A 23,007-nucleotide genomic window follows, 5' to 3' on the forward strand; every position below is an offset into this window, starting at 1 on the left:
TACCACATGCCAGATTCCTGAAATGGTCCTGCATCCCAAGCCCTCTCTACCTTGGTGCCCTCAAAATTAACCTCCTTGCTGGGGACAGTCTCATGCCCACTTGTTCTTGCCACCTCTGTCTGATTTTCCTTATCACCATTCACAAATCATTTCCAGAAGCATGGTGAACTCTGTCTAAATGGAGAGACCAGTATAATCCTTGTAGAGCACATCTTACCTTCCTTGCCCTTGTGGTTTTACCATCCTTCTTTCTGTGTCTCATGAGCTGCTGTCCACCCTTGGGGACCAAAGTGGAGCTTCTGGAGGGTGACTTCCAGCTGCAACTGTCAATCTTAGGATGGCCCTGGGATGTGATGGGGCCCCTAACTATTTGTCAGGGGATGACAGTCTTCCCAGACACACGTGGCATTGCTCATAGGAGAAGTTAAATCTAAGTGTGCAAAATGATGTTTGGTGATGTCATTATTAAAATCCTGCTCTTCTGTTCCCTTTCTTTGATGCTTCTTTGAAACTGTGATCCTCAGATCTCTGAATTCTTCACTGTAGCTGAGGCCCATTGGGGGGCGACTCAGCGCAGCATCAGGTTTAGGAGGCTGGGCAGGGCCTTTGGAGCACCCCCGGGCTCCTGGGCTGCCTCTCATGGGGAGCACCTGGCAGCCTCCAGCTGCTCTTTCCCTTGAGTTGAGCAGAGGCCTCCTCCAGCTGCTGGCAGGAGGAACCAGGTGACACTGGAAGTGACCAGACCCACGAACCAGGGTAGCTTGTGTCCAACTTCCTGCCTCTTCCAGCAGGAAGCAAACATCACACTTGGAAAGACTCTTGAGAGGGATGGGTGACTCCCTGCTGCCTGCAGCACCCACAGGTCTGTTCAACCCGAGCTGGCTTCACCAGTGGGCCAGGCCTAGGAGGAGCAGGTGTGCCTGGCTTCTCTTTGGAATCCCCTTTCAGGCGATGCTGTTCGCCCTGCTTCCTGCCCAGGCCGCCGCCAGGGTGCACAGACAGGGATCCTGCAGGCTCGTCATTCAGCTGAGCTGGTGTCAGCATCACCATCCACGGATAGTGACCCAGAGCAGAGCCCCTTGGACTGCTCAGGGAGTGGAGAGGCATGTGGGCTTTCTCTTCTGAGGCTGCGGCCCTGCTGCCCGGCTCCTCCGTCCTGGCTGGGTGCCGGCTGTGGCCCGGGGAGTTAGGTTTTAACTCAGCTGCCTGGACTGGGCCCCGGGATTTGCCCTCACTGAGTCCAGACTGAGTCCAGACACAGCCCACACCATCTAGGATCATCTGGCTTTAGGGGGAGCATCTGTGCCTCCTGCTTCAAGTTACAGGGCTCTGAGTGTAAAAGCCGGCTGACTGCAACCTCGCTGGTGTGGGAACTCACAAGCCTGGTCCTGACGTTTAGACAATGACTGTGTGATGGTTTTAAGGTATAACCATTTGGAACTCTGATTGATAACGTTTGAGATGCCAGAATTTTTTTTTTTTTTTTTCCATTTACTAAGACCTTCCTGCCTGGGCACTCCCAGCTGCTTGTCCTGGAGGGAGCGCTGGGAAGGTAAGTTGCTTGCTCAGTGACTCAGGCCCTGAAGAACCCCCAGAGGACACCCAGGAGGGGCCAGGCCCTGAGTCCCGGCTCCAGGTGGGTCCTCTGACTGGGGCAAAAACTCAGCCCTTTGACTGCCATCTGCTTCTAGACTCAGGCGGCCCCAGCTGCCTAGCACCAGCACAGACTCTCCAGGGAGGAACCAGCTACCGGATGTGACCTTGGCTTCCCTGGACCAAGCAAAGGTCACTGAAGCCTGTGGGAAGATCAGGGCCCCTTGCTGGGCAGAGAAGGCTGGTGGTGCTGTGGTATGGGGAGATGCTGCTTATGATCAGAGGAGCCTGGGGGGTCCGTGCCCCTGGACAGCTCCTGCTATTGAACTGGCCCGTGGTCACACCCTTGAACACACAAGCCCGAGATATTGTGCTGCTTCTGGGATGGAGGGGGTTCAAGGGAGAGGCCGTGGAGAGGTCTCATCGCTGTAGCTCCTTCTTGGCCCCCTGCTCCCGGCAGGGCTCCCTCCTGTGGGTGAATCCACACAACATGAAATTTACCATTGTTTGACCGTGTGTAAGCATGCAGTTCAGAAATGTTAAATGCATTCACATGATTGTCCAATTATCTCCAGAACTTTTCTTCATCTGGAACCATCTACCAAACTGGAACTCTGTTAAACAAAAACTCTGTAAACCCATGAAGTAAAACTGCCCATCTCCCCCCAACCCCTGGTAACCACCATTCTACTTTCTGTCTCTGTGAGCTTGACTGCCTGTGTTCCTTCTGTAAGTGGAATCATGCAATCCGTGTCCTCCTGACTGGTATATTATTCACTTGGCATAATGTCCTCAAGATACATTCACCTTTTAACATGTGTCAGAATTCATTTCCTTTCAAAGGCTGGATAATATTCCATAATGTGTATTTGCCACATTTTCATTTTCATTCATTTATTAATGAATTCAGATTTCATTCATTTATTCATTCATCTGTTGATAGACTCTTGAGTTGTTTTCACCTTTTGGTTATTGTGAATAATGTTGCTCTGAACATGGGTATGCAAATAATCTCTTCAAGTCTTTATTTTCAATTATTTTGGAGTATATACCAGAACTGGGATTGCTTGGTCATATGCTAGTTTTATTTTTGATTTTTTGAGGAACCTCCAGCCTGTTTTACACAGTGGCTTCACCAGTTTACATTGCAGCCAGCAGTGTACAAGGCTTCTAACTTCTCCACTCACCATCACTTATGTTCTGTTTTTTGTTTTTTAATCCTGAGTGCCGCTTAATTTAATTTTATATAATGGTGGTAGTTAGGGTCTATGCTTTTCTGTGATTTGGTCTATTAGAACTGGAAGTCCTACTATCCAGCTTTCCGTTTACCCCCCTGGAAACTGAGGTCCAGGAAGCAGAAACTCCGCTGAGATAGCCCAGATCCAGATGGACACTCAGAACGACCTAAGAGATGCTCTTTTCTGCTGCCTCCTGGTGTGGCCTCAGAGCTGGGTCGGCCCTGATGTCCAGGTGAGGGCCAGTCACCCTGAGTGAGGGTGAACGGAGGTGCTGACACCACTTGTAGGACTTTGCAGTGGCTGGGACCACAGAGTTACCTGGTCTAGAGCGAGGACCCCAGAGTGCCCTGAGCGATGCCTTGAGTCACGCCTTTCCTCTGCCCGTTTGCGCTGCGGTTGTGCCATTGTCATCATGAACTCACCCCATTGGAAGTCTGTGTCTGGCCAGCTCCGATGGCGTGTCCTCTGCCGGCCTGCATGCAGCCTTATGCTGGAGTCTGGCTGCCGTGCAGTATTCCTCCCCACCTCCCCAGAGCCCACTGCCTCCCAGACGAGCTCTTTGTCTGGCATCCTCTCCCACCCTACCTGTCCTCCACTTCAGCCCCCGTGCTGTGACCCTGGAGCTGGCACTGCTGCCTCCGGCCTTGCTTTTCCATCTGATGTGTGCCCAGATGCTGCCCCCCTCACCTGACTCCTCGCCTGTTCTCCCGCGTCCTCAGGGACCCCACTGGCTGTGGGATCATCTGGATCCGCGGCAGTGTTCTTACCTGGGAACGTCTTCCTGCAGCCACGGGGCCCCTGCTCCAGACAAAGCGGACAGGAAACCACCCTCTGCTCCCTTCCGCTTCCTTGGTGACCTTGCAGAAGTCATTTAGGCACTCCCCAAATATCTGTGGGATACCTGTGCATTTAGAACCCATCTGAGCATGGTTTCCTCAGCTATAAAATGAGAGCTGGAGATGTTATCCTTTAGAATATGAGGCTCACATGAGACAAAGTATATTTCTGTCATATTTATTTTCTGTTGCTCTGAAGAATAGTTGATCTACAATATCATGCTTCATTCAGGCATACAGCATAGTGATTCAGTACGCCTGAAAGAAGTATGATATTGTATATATATATATATATATATATATATATATATATATATATATATCTCCAGCTTTCCATTTACCCCCCTGGAAACTGATATATATATATATATATATATATATATATATATATATATATATATATACACACACACACACACATACATACATTGGAGAAGGAAGTGGCAACCCACTCCAGGATTCTTGCCTGGAGAATCCCGGGACAGCGCAGCCTGGTGGGCTGCCGTCTGTGGGGTCGCACAGGCAGAGGGGGACGCAGCAGGTCGGTGCCCCACAAAACTGTGTGTGTCTACCCGGGAGGACTTGGTGAGGAGCGCTATTGCGATGATTCAGGGGCAAGGTTGCAGACGCAGAGTGTGTGCGGGCTGTGCACGCCTTTAATCTGGCTTCAGGTGGTCTTTTGATGAGCTTCTGTGGTTCCTTTAATCTGGCCTCGGTGGTCTTCTTTGGGGTGGAGAATGCTAGCATCTTCCATCTGTTGGGGGAACTTAGTTTCATAGAGAGCTCAACGATACTGTCACACGTGTCCCCTGATGTGGGACCAGGACCTGCCCCAGCTGCACTGCTGTTTCCTGGCTGCTCCTCTCGTGTCTCCATATCCCCTTCCTCCCTTCCTTCTCCGATTAGCAACTGTTTGAATCTGCCCTTGGGAAACCAGGAAAGGTCTTGGAGGCTGGGGTCTGTCCCCTACAAATGAAAAGCAGGGGACACAGAAAGGATGCCGGGCCCCGGAGCCCTGTGGGGTCCTACCTGCACCCCAGGCATTGCTCTTGGTGTGAAACGTTTTCATGTACCCTTCTGAATATCTGCAGATGTTATTTCCATGAGATAAAAACAGACTCATGAAGTTATGAACAAATTAATATATATTAACTGTATATTTTTCTATCAGCTGCTTTCATCAAATGATACAAATTTGCAGGTAAAACCATATACCATTTTCATGTTAACACAATAGCCCCTGTTCTCAAGAGATGTTGTGATTGGTAACATAAACCAGCTCTGAGAGGCTCAGGTTTGATTGGTTCGTGGTGAAAGGTAAACACATTTTAAACTTCCCAGGTGCTTCTGAAGGCAGGTAGAGAGCCCTGAGCTCAGCCGTGTGTCTGGAGGTCACGAGCGCCTGGAGGATTCTCGAGAGACAGGGTTTTGAGCTGTGTCTTCTAGGGAACAAAACCGCCAGTCAGATGGTGAGGCAGAGGCAAGCAGAGATGTTTGTGCTTCCAGGATCGGAGATCTGAGACCCAGCAGCTGAGTGGGGGAGAGCGCAGAGGGGTCAGGACTGAGGATGCGTGTGATACTGAATCCAAGCTCACTCTGCTCGCTGCACGACAGGCTGATGAATCCGAGAGACGAGATGTTGAGGCCAGGAAGAGACTATTTGGAAAGCCAGCTGACTGAGAAGATGGTTAGGCTAGCACCTCAAAATAACCATCTTATTGGGGTCTGGATGCCAGGTTCTTTTATAGATCAGAGAGAAAGAGCAATGAGGAATTAAAGTCAAAAGGCAGACCTGAGAGGGAGAGGCAGTGGGGAAGTAAAATGAAAGGGTCTTTAGTCTTGCAAAACATCTCCAAGGGAATGGCCCACCTTTGGAAGGAGTGTGTTAATCTTTCCTATTAACAGATAGGCAGGGACAAACTATCTCTCCATGAGTTGAACAAAGGCACTTTAGTTTACAGTCAAGCAGAGGGACAGGGTCCTCCAGGCAAGCCATTAAGTATGATTATAATAATAAAAGCAATGAAAAGCAAGTCAAAGAAACACTTTCCAACGTGAAATCAGAATTGGTTTCCTCCCTGCCACACTTGGAGAGCCCTGGTTTTCAACTGCTGTTTGGATGTCCTGACAGCTCACAGGTGACAGGTCTGTGATAGCCTGAAGTCTACAGGTCCAGATGGACACTCAGATGGGCTTTGTTTGAAGGTGTTCAGGCCCCAATCAGATCTTTGATTTCTGCTTTTTTTCAAAAAGAGTGAGAAATTAATTTTGTTCACCTGAAATGTCCTGGTGTTTTCAGTGTTGGCCAACTTGCGTGTGTTCACGTGTGCGCTCACACACATGCACACCACAGCATGCTGGATCCGCAGAAGCCTCTCTGGGCATCTGTGCAGCCCATGGAGAGCAGCTGTCATTGTGTGGTCAGGGTGCTGTGTACAGAGCAAGGCGTGGAGATGAAGGTCCCCGTGGTTGCACTCAGTGCATGTTCGTGGAATGAAGGTTGGGCTGGCAGGAGATTGGGGAGAAAGAAGAGACTGCATTTGTGCAGACCTTGGTGATGAAGGCTTGGTTGGGGGGTGGCAAGAGGTGAAATTGGGGATGGAAAGGCTGACTCAGGGTGGTGGGGACATCATTTATTTGGGGAAACCTGGAGCAGTGGACATTGATTATTTTCCCTTACTGTTGTTGTTCAGTCGCTCAGTCATGTCCAACTCTTTGTGACCCCATGGACTGCAGCACGCCAGGCTTCCCTGTCCCTGACCGTCTCCCGGAGCTTGCTCAAACTCATGTCCATTGAGTCAATGATACCATCCAACCATCTCATCCTCTGTCGTCCCCTTCCCCTGCTCTCAATCTTTCCCAGCATCAATGTCTTTTCAAATGAGTCAGTTCTTCATATCAGGTGGCCAAAGTACTGGAGCTTCAATTTCAGCATCAGTTCTTCCAATGAATAATCAGGGTTGATTTCCTTTAGGATTGATTGGGTTGATCTCCTTGCTTATTACAAAATATTGAGTAGAGTTCCCTGTGCTATACAGTATATCCTTGCTGTTTATCTATTTTATATAGCCTATCCTCTGCCTTGACTTTTCCATCTGTAAAATGGCCCAATATCTGGTCTTCCTAATAGTGGTTGAAGAATGCACTGGTTAAATTTTCAGGCTCTGAAACCAAATTGTCTGTAATCTGAGAAAGATGTGCCTGTACTTCATATCTATAAAACAGGAATAGTAGTCCCTCCCTGGAGTGTTATTGTGAGGAGTAAGTGAATTAACTACACACAGACCTTAAGCCAGAGCAATATATATTTGCTACTTTATTTCTGTAAGTTTAAAGGGAAAAAAATGTAATGCAATAAAGCATAAAAATTATAAAAATATGATATAGGTCTAAGGTTTTTTCACATAAAAAAGAGAATCAATTTATATTTACTTGTCAGGTTAGAGGATGAGACCCAGCGTCACTCCTAAGGCTTGTGTTAACCAGTGACATTAACAGTGATGGTTTGAGGTCTCATCTGAACCACATTTGCTGTTTTCCCCATTTTAAGATTACCTCTTTTGTTTTACAAGTAATACATAGAGAAGTGATGCTATAGAAAATATTAGGAAATGCATAGAAGTGAAAATATCAAAACAAATGTCATGGTACCCGTCACCTGTATGTCATTGTTGCCATTCTTTGCTTTGTCTTTCTAGACTGTTTTATGGTCTATTGCTATAATGTTTATTTCTCTTACAAGCAGTATTTCTCAAAAGAGTATTCTGAAGTTTGTTTTCCTAAAAGTCTGTACTGAACATTTTAGAACATCAACTTATATATTTAAAGGATATTTATTCTTTCACTTTACTTCTCCAGTTTTCCCAGCACCATTTATTGAAGAGACCGTCTTTTCTTCATTGTTTATTCTTGCCTTTTTTGTTGCAAATTAACTGGCTATAGGTGTGTGGGTCCATTTCTGGGCTTGTTGTCCTGTACCATTGATCTATAATTCTGTTTTTGTGCCAGTCCCATACTGTTTTGTTTATTGTAGTTCTGCAGTATAGCCTAAAGTCAGGAAGCCTGATTCCTCAAGCTCTTGTTTATCTTTCTCAAAATTGCTTTGGGTATTCATGGTCTTTTGTGTCCCCATACACATTTTAAAATTTATTGTTCTAGTTCAGTGGGAAATGCCCATAGCTACTTGATAGGAATTGCATTGAATATGTAGATTGCCTGCGTTGAATCTGTAGACAGTATAGTCATTTTGACAGTATTCTTTTTAATTGGAGGATAATTGCTTTGTGAGCTTCCCCAGGGGCTCAGCAGTAAAGAACCTACTTGCAATACAGGAGACATGGCTTCGATCCCTGGATGAGGAAGATCTCCTGAAGGAGGGAGATCTTCAGTATTCTTGCCGGGAAAATCCCATGGACAGAGGAGCCTGGCAGGCTACAGTCCATGGGGTCACAGAGAGTCGGACTCGACTGAGTGACTGAGGACACACACGCCGTTGCTTTACAGCGTCCTGTTGGTTTCCGCTGCACAACAACACGATCAGTCACAACTAAACAGATACAGATATAAGTACAGATAAGAAATATGCCCTCCCTCTTGCGTCTCCCTCCTACCCCCGCCCCACCCCACCCCCTAGGTTGTCACGGAACCCCAGGATGGGCTCCCTGTGTTATATAGCAGTATTAGTTCTTCTTAATAACCTAAAGGAAAAAAGAACAGACATACGTATGACTGAAGCACATTATAAATCAGCTACAGTCCAGCGTAAAACAGAATTAAAAATAAAGTATGTTTAACCAATAATACCAGCATAGCATTGTTTTTGCACTATCATTTATTGAAATTCCCTCTTTTTGACCTGTGGTTAGAACATCTTACATTTGTTTGCCATTGTAAATTGTACTGAGCATCTTTGAACCTCCCACAGTGCATTCTTGTGGGAATGTTTCCTTAGGATAAATATCTAGAAATGGAATTCTGATGTCTGGTGCTTTGAGACACAATGCCCCAGCACATTGCGTGCAGGAGAAGTTAATCAGTGAGGGCTCACATAGCCTCTTCATGGCTCCTGCATCTGGTGTCTGGGGGAGGGCAGATGGGAGGAGTGCGAGGTGGGTGGGACAAGGCCCTGGAAGCAGACACACCTCCTCCCCAGGCCTCCAGGGCAGCTTGGATCTAACTGACACTCAGTATTCTCAGGTCCAAAATATTTTCAATAAAGTGAGCTTCCTGAGGGTATTGTTAGCATAGGTCCTGAGGCTGAGTAAATGCCAGCTCCTATATAATAGCCAGGGTCTATGTAAAATAAAACTTTTATATAAGGAAGGGCTTCCCTGGTGGCTCAGATGGTAAAGAATCTGCCTGCAATGCAGGAGACCTGGAGTCAATCCCTGAGTCAGGAAGATCCCCTATATAAGTAAGGAGCATATAAATAGATGTGTACATGTATATACGTGCATGTATACATACATATACATATATACATGCATGCATGCATGCTAAGTTGCTTCATTCGTGTCTGACTCTTTGCAACTCCATGGCCTGTAGCTCACCAGGCTCCTCTGTCCATGAGATTCTCCAGGCAAGAATACCAGAGTGGGTTGCCATTCCCTCCTCTAGGGGATCTTCCTGACCCAGGGATCAAACCCATGTTTCTTATGTCTCCTGCATTTGCAGCTGAGTTCTTTACCACTAGCGCCACCTAGGAAGACCCATATACATACACATATGTATATATTAAAAAGCAGAGACATTATTTTGCCACCAAAGGTCCATCTAGTCAAGGTTATGGTTTTTCCAGTGGTCATGTATGGATATGAGAGTTGGACTATAAAGAAAGCTGAGTGCCGAAGAATTGATGCTTTTGAACTGTGGTGTTGGAGAAGACTCTTGAGAGTCCCTTGGACTGCAAGGAGATCCAACCAGTCCATCCTAAAGGAGAAAGTCCTGGGTGTTCACTGGAAGGACTGATGTTGAAGTTGAAACTCCAATACTTTGGCCACCTGATGCGAAGAGATGACTCATTTGAAAAGTCCCTGATGCTGGGAGAGATTGAAGGTGGGAGGAGACGGGGACAACAGAGGATGAGATGGTTGGATGGCATCACTGACTCGATGGACATGAGTTTGAGTAAACTCCGGGAGTTGGTGATGGACAGGGAGGCCTGGCGTGCTGCGGTTCATGGGGTCGCAAAGAGTCAGACACGACTGAGCAACTGAACTGAACTGATGTATTTATTTTATATATAAATACAAAGTATATATAAGTACAAATATAAAAATATAAAGTATATATAAATTATATAAGTGTATACTTATATATAAAATAAGACTTTGTGTAAGGTCAGTTGCCTTCCTTGAATAATCTGGAGGAGACAAAACTTCCCAAGCATGTTCATCAGAGTGGGTGATTCACTGCCAGATGTTTAGAAATCTACAAGGTGAATTAAGAATTTAAATAAGGTGAAGACCAAGGTGGAGTGGGTGGGTATTGAAACATCACTGAAGCCCCTGCCTCAAAACTGCCACCTTCATCCACAGTGCCCGTGTCTGTGGGTGTCAGTCTGGTGGGTTTTCTGGATAATTTATTACATCTTAATGTAGTCCCATCACATCCTCAGTATCATGGACTCATAGGTTCCAGATCTTCAGCTAGTCATGGATTCGGAGCTGGGGCAGCGATTTCAGCTAGAGTGACCTAGACCGGCTGGGAGGCCCCCTTAATTAGCTGGAATTTGTGACCCGCTCAATGGTTCAGAAAGGACTGGTGCAAACGATTCTTCCGCACCAACCCACCCCAAGAGGGGAACACACTTTAGGCTGTTTCTTTCCAGGAATACGTACTTTCAAAATGAATTCTCCATAGGGAACAGACTGGTGGTGCCAAGGGGGAGGAGAGGGGGGAAGGATGGAGTGGGTGGTTGGCACGAGCAGATATGTAAGCTTTTATATAGAGAATGGATAACCACTGTGTAACACAGGGAACTGTATTCAATATCCTGTGATACACCATGATGGAAAAGAAGATGAAAACGAATGTATTAGATGTATAACTGAGTCTCACTTTGCTGGTACAGCTGAAATTAGCACAGCGCTGTAAATTCTACTTCAATTTAAAAAATGTGCTCTCCACTTTTTTTGGTTGTCCATTTTCTCTCAGTATTGAAGAGTGCCAATATATTGACTTTTTTATTGAAGTATATTTGATTTCAAGTGTCCAGCAAAGTGATTCAGTTATACATGCACACATATATATTCTTTTTCAGATTATTTTGGTTTTAGTTTATTACAAGATATTGAACACAGTTCCCTGTGCTATGCAGTAGGTCCTTGTTGTAATATATTGATTTTTAAAAGTTCCTGTGACCCAGAAGGCCCTAAATACTTATAAGAATGAACGATGAGGAGGAAGGATCCTTAGAAGCTGCTGGCTGTCAACAGCTTTGTTGATTTCAGGTCGGAAGCTGCCACCTCACTTATCCTTGCTCTTGTCACCTTTCCAGGAGGAAGATGAAGGCTCGCGCTCCCCCGCCTCCTGGGAAGCCTGCCACCCCCAACTTGCACAGCGGACAGAGATCTCCTCGCAGAGCATCCCCCGGGCCCCCCCAGAACCAGCTCAGCAGAAAGCACTCTCTGGACGGCGGGGTGGTGGCCATGACCGTCGTGCTGCCCAGCGGGCTGGAGAAGAGGAGTGTGGTCAACGGGAGGTGAGGGCCTGGCCGGGGCCAGCGGGGGGAGGCGCTGCAATGCAGCGTGTGAGGCCTCGGGGTGTAAATCTGGGCCTGGGAACAACCTGCAGGGTCTCACCCCCCCGGCTGGGTGCCAGCGAGCTCACCACGCTCTCCCTGATCCTTGGGGCCGCACAGCTCACTCCTGTTGGAGGCGGGCTCAGAGAGGAGGGCGGTCTCAGGCCCACAGGCCGACTCCCGGTAGGGGACCCCCACCCGGATCAGTGCCGGCCTCCTGGGCCCTGACACAGCATAGCTGGGGGCAGCCCCCTGAGGGACCGTGCGCAGGCCCACTTACAGACTGTCGGAGGTGTAACTGCAACCGCTTACCAACTTTCCAAATGAAAACAGTGCAAGCTTACGTTAGGGATACAATGTGATGCATGGAGTTGGCATTGAAGGGAATCAACTTCCAAACCCTCGACTTCCACCTGAATCCTTATGGAGAGCTGATCTGCCTGTCAAGGTGCCTGTAGCCAAGGTCACACCCACCTCCCAAGCTAAATTAGGGTTAGGGTTAGGGTTAGACCTGATCTGCCTGTCAAAGTGCCTGTAGCCAAGGTCACGGACTGACTTTTCTTCCCATCCCTTCCCAGTTGTAAAAGATACAATCGAAGTGTTTATAATAGTCCAGAGTATTGATACTAATAGAATTTTAATAGTTATTAATGCTAATAGAATTTCTAATATGATGTTTGATATTTATCAAAATAGATCATAATCACATTGTTTAATCATTTTTGTACCACTGTTACTAGCTCAATCTGTAATTTAAAAATTTAACAAAATCACAGGAAACAATTCCATCTAAATGTTTATACACTTTATTATGTAGAATATGATAGAGTGATCAATTATAAAGACATTTAAGCACAAAAATATTTTTGTATGATTCTGAAGCAGGAGTGAATGGGAGTTGTATTTCTAGAAAACCAAGGAAGGTGAGAAATGATGTAAAATATTTAAATCTTCAAACCATTTGCTCGAGAATTTTAAAAATGGATAATGGATAACCACATCACTCTGGGCGTTTTTATTCTCATTGATACATTGAAGAGTGATAGAAGAATTTTATGTAAAAATATTCTTATTCTGATTCTACTTGAAATTGCATCCTTTGCAACTACTTTTGTTTTATAAAGAAAATTTCAGGTAATGATTTACTGGAGCAAAGGGGTTCACAGGTTTTTAAAATTATTTTATGCACCATGTACACAAAAATTTGAGGAATGTTGCTCCTGGCCTTAATATTTTCCTAGGATACAATACCTTTACCTCTAAGAGGTGATGCAAAACAGCTTTTCATCTATTGGGGAACACTAGGACATGCTCCTTGTGGCTGCCTCCCGGCAGAAGGCCCTGGAGCCAGAAGTTAAAACCCACGTTGGATTCCTGTGGCCCAGCATCCATAGAGGGGAGGAGTTCCTGTGGGCAGGTTCATGCTAGAAATGTTCAGGTTTCTGGAGTGTCTGTGTTTCTTCTTTTACAGAGTGATCTCTGTCCTAAGTATACTTTTCTCACTTAAACTTGAGAAACAGACCATATTATCATAGATTTAGATGCATGTAAGCCAGACTTCCACAGTACATGAACCATGAATTTCCAGATGTTCAAGCTGGTTTTAGAAAAGGCAGAGGAACCAGAGATCACATTGCCAACATCTGTTAGATTATCGAAAAAGCAACAGAGTTCCAGAAAAACCTCTATTTCTGCTTTGTTGACTATGCCAAAGCCTTCAACTCTGTGGATCACCACAAACTGTGGAAAATTCTTAAAGAGGTGACCTGACGTGCCTCTTGAGAAATCTGTGTGCAGGTCAAGAAGCAACAGTTAGAACTGGACATGGAACAACAGATCGGTTCTAAATAGGAAAAGGAGTACATCAAGGCTGTATATTGTCACCCTGCTTATTTAACTTCTATGCAGAGTACATCATGAGAAATGCTGGGCTGGAGGAAGCACAAGCTGGAATCAAGATTACCGGGAGAAATACCAATAACCTCAGGTATGCAGATGATACCACCCTTATGGCAGAAAGCGAAAAAGAGCTAAAGAGCCTCTTGATGAAAGTGAAAGAAGAGAGTGAAAAAGCTGGCTTAAAGCTCAACATTCAGAAAACTAAGATCATGGCATCTGGTCCCATCACTTCATGGCAAATAGATGGTGAAGCAGTGTCAGACTTTCTTTTCTTGGGCTCCAAAATCACTGCAGATGGTGACTGTAGCCATGAAATTAAAAGATGCTTTCTCCTTGGAAGGAAAGTTATGACCTACCTAGATAGGATATTTAAAAGCAGAGACATTACTTTGCCAACAAAGGTCCGTCTAGTCAAGGCTATGGTTTTTCCAGTAGTCATGTATGGATGTGAGAGCTGGACTATAAAGAAAGCTGAGTGCCGAAGAATTGATGCTTTTGAGCTGTGGTGTTGGAGAAGACTCTTGAGAGTCCCTTGGACTGCAAGGAGATCCAACCAGTCCATCCCAAAGGAGATCAGTCCTGGGTGTTCATTGGAAGGACTGATGTTGAAGCTGAAGCTCCAGTATTTTGGCCACCTGATGCAAAGAACTGACTCATTTGAAACGTCCCTGATGCTGGGAAAGATTGAAGGTGGGAGGAGAAGGGGATGACAGAGGATGAAATGGTTGGATGGCATTACCGAGTCAATGGTCATGAGTTTGAGTAGGCTCCGGGAGTTGGTGATGGACAGGGAGGCCTGGCGTGCTGCGATTCACGGGGTCACAAAGAGTCAGACACAACTGAGCGACTGAACTGAACTGAATTTTATCAGTGAATGTATTAGGGTTTACTCACCATTCTTATATTAATATTTGGGCTCAATTTCTAGTTGTATTTTAGCAAGTCACTTTATTGAAATACGATTAACCTATAAAAGTTGCCACGTTGAATGTGTACGACTTAATGAGTTTGTGAATAAGTGTACACATGTGAAACCATGACTTCTATCAGTCTAGTTACATATTGTTTTTTAAGAAAATGGACTCACAGATCCTGTCTTAAAGTACACACAGGTCTGGTTTTATAAATGCACAAGGAGAGATAGAATATCTGCTTGAAAACTAAAAACACTATCTTGAAAAATGTTTTCAAACTGAACATATTCTTCCAATTTTATCTTTAGTTTTCACTTTCTTCCAAAGTAGAAGTTATCATGGTGCCATTTTGCGATGCAGCTATGAGAGCGGGTTCAGCCGTAGAGATTAAGTATTAAAATAGATTTCTCTTTTCTGAGTAGTAAATACTTATCCCTTCCCAAGGTTTCCTGCCACAGTCTGTGGGCTCCCTTAGCAGCTTGTAACTTGCTGACGCGGCAGCTTCTTGCTGCAGGATTTGGTTTTATGTGTCCTACTCTTTAATAATGTAAGAGTGGGCCAAAGTCACATCCTGACCCGCGCTGAAACCAGATCTAGTTGTTTATCAGTTGTGATTTCTCTCTTCCATTTTATCAGAGAACATGCCCACCTTTTTGCAGGATAAGCAAGTCATTTATAATTTATAGTTAGTACCTTAACCACACTATTTCCAAACATGGAAGATTCTCACAAGGAAAGCACATTAGTACATGAAGTCTGGTATATTCTGCATATGGCAGTGATTTTTCTTTCTCTTTTTTTAAAGTTTCCTTTGGACTTAAAAACACAATTCCCAGTCTGTTCTTAGATGAGACATGGGAACAGGTGTTCTGGAACTTTCTTAAGGAAGATGCTCTGGTGGGGTGCTCTTGTAGGAAGGGTGCTGTCAGCACTGCTCAGGGTCCCTGCGAGGAGAATGCTGGTCCCCTCACTGTAATTGGAAGGCAAGTAGAGAGAAGGTCTTTGAAAGGACAGTACCCTTAGGCAAAAGGGAGCTTCGTAAATGGTGTGAAGCAATCACGTGTCGGGGCTGTGTCATCCTGCCGTGGTCAGCTAACTCACGTCCGGTTGGCATGCGTGCCCCCAGGGCCTGGGACAGGAGAAGGCAGCATTCTCTTCTCAGAGTCCAGGAAACCTCTCCTGGTGTTCAGTGCTGCGGTTCTGCTGCTGTGGGCTGTCAGATCCCTTTTATGATAGCCAAGTTTACAACTCTGCATGGATTTGCAGGTCCCAGGCCTTGTCAACAGCACAAGGCCCCCGTGGCAGAGGTATTAGCCTCAGTGCCTCTTCTGGAGAGAGCTCACCTGCTCCCAGGTGAAGGGAGGGGCAGCGAGCCCAGCCCTGGTCTTCCTCCTTCACCCGCAAAGTGCGGGCCATGCCCCTGCAGAGGAGGGCAGGGAGCTGGCCTCTCTTCAGCACCAGGACAGGAAGGGATGAAGCTGGGAAGGGCAGTTTGGATGCAGGGGACTCTGCCAGAAGAACATTTTCCATGCAGCTGGCTAACAGTCAGGTTTGGTTTACTTTGATTTACATTTTTACTTAAAGAATACCCTTTTTTAAAAAGACTTTATTTTTCAGAGCAGTTTTAAGTTCACAGCAAAGTTGAGAGGAAGGTAGTGATATTTCTCACACACCCCCTGCCCCTGTACACACCCGACTTCCTCCACCATCACAACTCTCACCAGAGTGGGGCATCTCTTCTAACTAATGAACCAGCACACACACATCATTTCCCCTGAAGTCCATCGTTTACACCAGGGTTCACGCTCCTTGTTGTATATCCTGTGGGTCTGGACAAATATATCATGACATGTGTCCACCATTATAGTATGATACAGAGTATTTTCATTGCCTTAAAATTCCTCCCGGAGAAAATTCCTGGGGCATAAATCCTTATGTGACATTAACGGGAGGTGAATCTTTTTGAACATATAATACATTTGATTATCCTGGTCCTAATTCACCATTTCTAGTGACTGCCTCCCGAATGTTTTTGCCTTATTAAGTCATTGCTTGTTTGAGCTAAATCTAAGAGAAGTTTAAAAAAAAACACACACACACAATCATTCTGGTGATGCAGAATGTTATCAAGAGTTTCCAATCACTACCAAGTTTCTTTATGAGAATCTTTCCTACAAGGAAATAGCCTGGTTAAGGGACTGATCATAAATTCTCAACTCCTTGCTTATCCTGTGAAAAGGTGGGGTTATTCTGTACTGAAGCCATAATTTAATCTTTCACAGAAGATGCTATTACTGTTTTGAATTTGGTGCTAAACCAACCATCCTAAGAGACAGGCTCCTTTTGTGGGAGACTGAAGAGACTGGGATCCAAACAGACTGAAAAAATGAAAATGATCATTTATTGATTATTGAACTGTCAGCTTTCATGAGACACTGGGAAGAGGACATCCCAGCAAACAGAAGGAAATAAATATTATTTGCAAAAAGACTAGTTTCTGTAAGAAGGGGAAAGTTTAGTGTTGCTGGAACCTGGATTGAGAAGGGCAGATGCGTGGGCCTGGACTCAAGGGCCGGCCAGCTTCCAGGAGTCTGCTGGCCTGGCTATCCTGTGGCTCCACGTGCCGCTGACAAGATTACACGTGCCACTGGGAACACACAGGTCCACTCCAGTGCTGGGCAGGTCAGGAGAGAGCTGGTGCATCAAAACATAATTTTAATTTACACGTAGGAAACAGTAGTTGTTCATTAAAGGTAGCATGCAAATTTCACATGTATTTTTTTTTTTTAAAGAAGTATAGCCAATTAACAGTGTTGTGATAGTTTCAGGGGGACAGTAAAGGGACTCAGTCATACATATACATGTATCCGTTCTCCCCCAAATGACATGCATTTTAAAAATGAACACTAACGGGCAACTTTAAAGATACCTGGGCTGTGTCCCAGGTCCCCCAGCGAGCGGGTTGACTCGACTACTGAGTGAAAGACAGAAGAAAACCTGCGCCTATGTGACCTGGACACAGGAAGCGTTAGATTCCCAAGTCACATGACCGCCAAGATAGAGGTTAATGATATCGAGGTTGCAGTTAAGAAAAACACAAGTTTTCATGATCGGAACCCAACCACAATGCACCCCTTGTTGAGATCACCCATCCACGCCTGTCCAGGTACTATCTCATGGCATCCTATCCATCAGGATAACTGCCAGGCTCCCAGCTTCTGAAATCTCCCTGCAGGTCAAGGTGTTCCAACCAGCAGGGTCTTTTAAACAGCTCTACAGTTGAATGCCTTTGGAGCAGGTAGGCCCCTCCAGCCCCACTCCTTCTTGTCACATACTCAGGCCCTCTGTAGGCTGGGGCAGCTGCCTGGCTTCTGGTGACATTTAGGTTTTGCGAGGATAGGACCAGCACTCAGATTTGGCTCCGTCATCCTGACGGCCAGGCTTCTGACTTGTGCCTGAGGTGCAAGCACTCCTGGTCATTTTTCTGCAGTCTTGTAACTCAGCAGTGGCCACAGGACTGGAAAAGGTCGGTTTTTATTCCAGTACCAAAGAAAGGCAATGCCAAAGAATGCTCAAACTACCCCACAATTGCACTCATCTTACACGCTAGCAAAGTAATGCTCAAAATTCTCCAAGCTACGCTTTAACAGTATGTAAACTAAGAACTTGCAGATATTCAAGTGGGATTTAGAAAGGGCAGAGGAATCAGAGACGAAATTGCCAACATCCACTGGATCATAGAAAAAGCAAGAGAGTCCCAGAAAAACATCTACTTCTGCTTTATTCACTATGGTAAAGCCTTTGTGTGAATCACAGCACACTAGAAAATTCTTAAAGAGATGGAAATACCAGACCACCTTACTACTGCCTCCTGAGAAACCTGTCAAGAAGAAACAGTTAGAACTGGACATGGAACAATGGACTGGTTCCAAACTAGGAAGGGAGTACCTTAAGCCTGTATATGGTCACCCTGCTTAATTAACTTATATGCAGAGTACATCATGGGAAATGCCAGGCTGGATGAAACACAAGCTGAAATCAAGATTATTAGGAGAAATATCAATAACCTCAGATATGCAGATGACACCACCCTTGTGGCAGAAAGCAAAGAGGAACTAAAGAGCCTCTTGAAAGGAAAAGAGGAGAGTGAAAAAGCTGGCTTAAAACTCAACATTCAGAAAACTAAGATCATGGCATCTGGTCCCATCACTTCATGGCAAATAGATGGGGAAACAATGGAAACAGTGAGAGACTTTCTTTTCTTGGGCTCCAAAATCACTACAGATGATGACTGAAACCATGAAATTAAAATACTCTTGCTCCTTGGAAGAAAAGCTGTGACAAACCTAGGTAGCATATTAAAAAGCAGAGACATTACTTTGCCAACAAACGTATGTTTAGTCAAAGCTATGGTTTTTTCAGTAGTCATGAATGGATGTGAGAGTTGGACCGTAAAGAAAGTTGAGCACCAACGAATTGATGCTTTTGAACTGTGGTGTTGGAGAAGACTCTTGAGAGTCCCTTGGACTGCAAGGAGGTCCAACCAGCCAATCCTAAAGGGAAGCAGTCCTGAGGACTGATGCTAAAGCTGAAGCTTCAATACTTTGGCCACCTGATGTGAAGAACTGACCCTTTTGAAAAGACCCTGATGCTGGGAAAGATTAAAGATGAGAGGAGAAGGGGATGACAGAGGATGAGATGGTTGGATGGCATCCCTGACTTGATGGACATGAGCTTGAGCAAGCTCTGGGAGTTGGTGTCGGACTAGGAAGCCTTGCACGCTGCAGTCTATGGAGTCACAAAGAGGCTGACATGACTGAGCATCTGAACTGAACTAAACTGTTCTCTCAGGCCTCACCTGATTGGCCCAGGACCTAAGCGGTCATAAAACGGAATTCTTCCTGGTGACCCCAGCCTCAAACCCAGAGCCCCGCCTCTGATGCATCGACCCTCTCTGGGCAGGCCCACTCACAACTTGCTGTTTCCTGCTTCTGTGTTGCCAGGTGATGCTGCTGAACTGGACTTCTCTGACCCTATTACACCAGAGCCTCCCTGAGTCAGGCCTCTGGCCACCTCCTGGCCTCAGTCACACAGAAGAAAGTAGACCCATTCAGCCAGTGTGAGATTTGACACGCACTGCACTCAGATTAAGTTTTTGTATTAACACTGCAGCGACCTTAGTGTGGTTTGTAGGCTTGACGCTGTGGGACCTATTTATCCAGGCCTTGCCTAGGTACCAAGTGCTCATTTCATGGGGACTGATGGTGCAGTGGTTTTCACTAGGGCCCCAGACCCAGCAGTCTGGGCTTTGCGCTCCAGAACACGCTAGACTTTGAGAACCCTGCTGCCATGCGTGCCATGACTCTGCTAGGTGCCAGTGCGCCTGGGCAAGTGCAGGGTCCCCAAGGTGAGTCCAGGCTCTCAGAAGGAAGCTGTCAGATGGCTACTGCAAGCAGTTCAGGGGTCTCTAACAGCCCATTCAAGGCCAGCTTTGTGAACTAGATGGACGTGCCCTTTTCCAGAGAAGGAAGAGCCCACCACCAGCCAGCCTGATGGAATGGGACGCAGCCTGACTCCCATGTGGTCCACAGATGCCCCGCTCCCCTGGGCCCCACACAGGCTCTGCACCTGGGGCTGTAATGTGGCAAAGGCTCTTCCTTGCTCCGTCCAACTATCCACCAGGATTTCAAAAAGAACTGCACAGGAAGCAAGATGAGGTTTTTCTTATTGAAACCACCGACTCATGCAAATCATTTTTGGGGAAACTCTATGTAATTGAAGAAAATGGGGAAAACCACTAGACCTTTCAGGTATAACCTAAATTAAATCCCTTATGACTATACAGTGGAAGTGAGAAACAGATATAAGGGACTAGATCTGATAGACAGAGAGCCTGATGAACTATGGATGGAGGTTCGTGACATTGTACAGGAGACAGGGATCAACACCATCTCCATGGAAAAGAAGTCAAAAAAGCAGAATGGATGTCTGAGGAGGCCTTACAAATAGCTGTGAAAAGAAGAGAAGCGAAAAGCAAAGGAGAAAAGGAAAGATATACCCATTTGAATGCAGAGTTCAAAAAAATAGCAAGGAGAGATAACAAAGCCTTCCTCAGCAATCAATGCAAAGAAATAGAGGAAAACAATAAAAGGGGAAAGACTAAAGATCTCTCCAAGAAAATTAGAGATACCAAGGGAACATTGCATGCAAAGATGCACTCAACAAAGGACAGAAATGGTATGGACCTAACAGAAGCAGAAGATATTAAGAAGATGTGGCAAGAATACACAGAACTATACAAAAAAAATCTTCATGACCCACATTACATGATGGTGTGATCACTCACCTAGAGCCAAACATCTTGGAATGTGAAGTCAAGTGGGCCTTAGGAAGCATCACTACGAACAAAGCTAGTGGAAGTGATGGAATTCCAGTTGACCTGTTTCAAATCCTGAAAGATGATCCTGTGAAAGTGCTCCACTAAATATGCCCACAAATTTGGAAAACTCAGCAGTGGCCACAGGACTGGAAAAGATCAGTTTTAATTCCAATCCCAAAGAAAGGCAATTCCAAAGAATGCTCAAACCACCACATAATTGCACTCATCTCACACACTAGCAAAGTAATGCTCAAAACTCTCCAAGCCAGGCTTCAGCAATATGTGAACTGTGAACTTCCAGATGTTCAAGCAGGTTTTAGAAAAGGCAGAGGAACCAGAGGTCAAATTGCCAACATCTGCTGGATCACTGAAAAAGCAAGAGAGTTCCAGAAAAACCTCTATTTCTGCTTTATTGACTATGCCAAACTTTGACTATGTGGATCACAATAAACTATGGAAATTTCTTAAAGAGATGGGAATACCGGATCACCTTACCTGCCTCCTGAGAAACCTATATGCAGGTCAGGAAGCAACATTTAGAACTGGACATGGAACAACAGACTGGTTCCAAATAGGAAAAGGAGTACGTCAAGGCTGTATATTGTCACCCTGCTTATTTAACTTATATGCAGAGTACATCATGAGAATTGCTGGGCTGGAGGAATCAGAAGCTGGAATCAAGATTGCCAGGAGAAATATCAATAACCTTAGATATGCAGATGACACCACCCTTATGGCAGAAAGTGAAGAAGAGCTAAAAAGTCTCTTAATGAAAGTGAAAGAGGATAGTGAAAAAGTTGGCTTAAAGCTCAACATTCAGATAACTAAGATCATAGCATCTGGTCCCATCACTTCATGGGAAATAGTTGGGGAAACAGTGGAACAGTGGCTGACTTTATTTTGGGGGGCTCCAAAATCACTGCAGATGGTGCAGTCGTGAAATTAAAGATGCTTACTCCTTGGAAGGAACGTTATGACCAACCTAGACAGCATTAAAAAGCAAAGACATTATTTTTGTCAACAGAGATCCGTCTAGTCAAGGCTATGGTTTTTTCACTAGTCATGTATGGATGTAAGAGTTGGATTATAAAGAAAGCTGAGCACTGGGGAATTTATGCTTTTGAACTGTGGTGTTGGAGAAGACTCTTGAGAGTCCCTTGGATGGCAAGGAGATCCAACCAGTCCATCCCAAAGGAGATCAGTCCTGAGTGTTCATTGGAAGGACTGATGCTAAAGCTGAAACTCCAATACTTTGGCCACCTGATGTGAAGAACTGACTGACTGGAAAAGACCCTGATGCTGGGAAAGATTGAAGGCAGAAGGAGAAGGGGACGACAGATGAGATGGTTGGATGGCATCACCGACTTGATGGACATGAGTTTGGGTGGATTCTGGGAGTTGGTGTTAGACAGGGAAGCCTGGCATGCTGTGGTTCATAGGGTCACAAAGAGTCAGACATGACTGAACAACAGAACTGAACTGAACTGAACTGAACTGATGTATTTGTAAAATAATATTTTTTTAAGAAAAGAATTAGAAAAATCTTATTCAGTTTCTAAATTTAAAAATAGAGACAAGTGCTGAAAAATAAATTTCATCCCTAAGTTGAAAGCACTTGCAATTCATTTGGGAAACAGAGGTTTAAAAGTTGGGAGGGAAAGGATATTTGAGGAGTGATGGAGAGAAACACCAAAGATCTGCCCCATTACCCACCCCCAGCAATGTGCTTTGGCGTCACTGATCCTTTTTTTGACTGCCTTTTTGTCTTCCACCTGATGCAAAGAGCTGACTCATTGGAAAAGACCCTGAAGCTGGGAAAGATTGAAGGCAGGAGGAGAAGGGGATAACAGAGGATGAGATGGCTGGATGGCATTACCAACTCAATGGACATGGGTTAGGGTGGACTCCGGGAGTTGGTGATGGACAGGGAGGCCTGGCATGCTGCGATGCGTGGGGTCGCAAAGAGTCGGACACGACTGGGTGACTGAACTGAACTGAACTAGTCTTCCCTTGAACTTGAGACTTAGGATGACAGAGAGGGGAGCAGAGCCCCTGATCATGGTATCTGTCTTTGTCTTGGCTCAGGCTGCCTTGCACAACATCACAGACAGGGCAGCCTGAACCACAGACATTGATTCCACACAACCTGCAGGCTGAAATTCCAGGGTCAAGGTGGTGGTGACCGCGAGTGATGTCATCCTGAGTGGATGATGTCATCCTCTTCCTGGTCACAGGCGGCCTCCATTCTCCTCTGTGCTCACACAGCCCCCTCGTGGGTTTGCAGGGATAGCAAACTGTCAGTGTCCTGTCTTCTAATGACACGAATCCTGTCACATTAGCACCCACTCTTAGGACCTCATTTAATCCTGGTTGCATCCTTAGATGTCCCATGTCCAGATACAGTCAT

At 45.5% G+C, this 23,007-nt stretch overlaps 1 protein-coding gene across 3 annotated transcripts in view; it reads left to right on the plus strand.

Moving 5' to 3' along the window:
- Nucleotides 1-23,007, plus strand: part of COBL (cordon-bleu WH2 repeat protein) — a 298,749-nt gene that overhangs the window by 91,908 nt on the left and 183,834 nt on the right. For all 3 annotated transcript variants that reach the window (XM_065938872.1, XM_065938873.1, XM_065938874.1), the window contains exon 2: nt 11,166-11,369. In XM_065938872.1, the coding sequence (XP_065794944.1) occupies nt 11,166-11,369 (204 nt within the window). The remainder of the gene's footprint in view (nt 1-11,165; nt 11,370-23,007) is intronic.

The sequence above is a fragment of the Muntiacus reevesi genome, chromosome 6, assembly GCF_963930625.1.
Source record: "Muntiacus reevesi chromosome 6, mMunRee1.1, whole genome shotgun sequence".
Classification (NCBI taxonomy): Eukaryota; Metazoa; Chordata; class Mammalia; order Artiodactyla; family Cervidae; genus Muntiacus; species Muntiacus reevesi.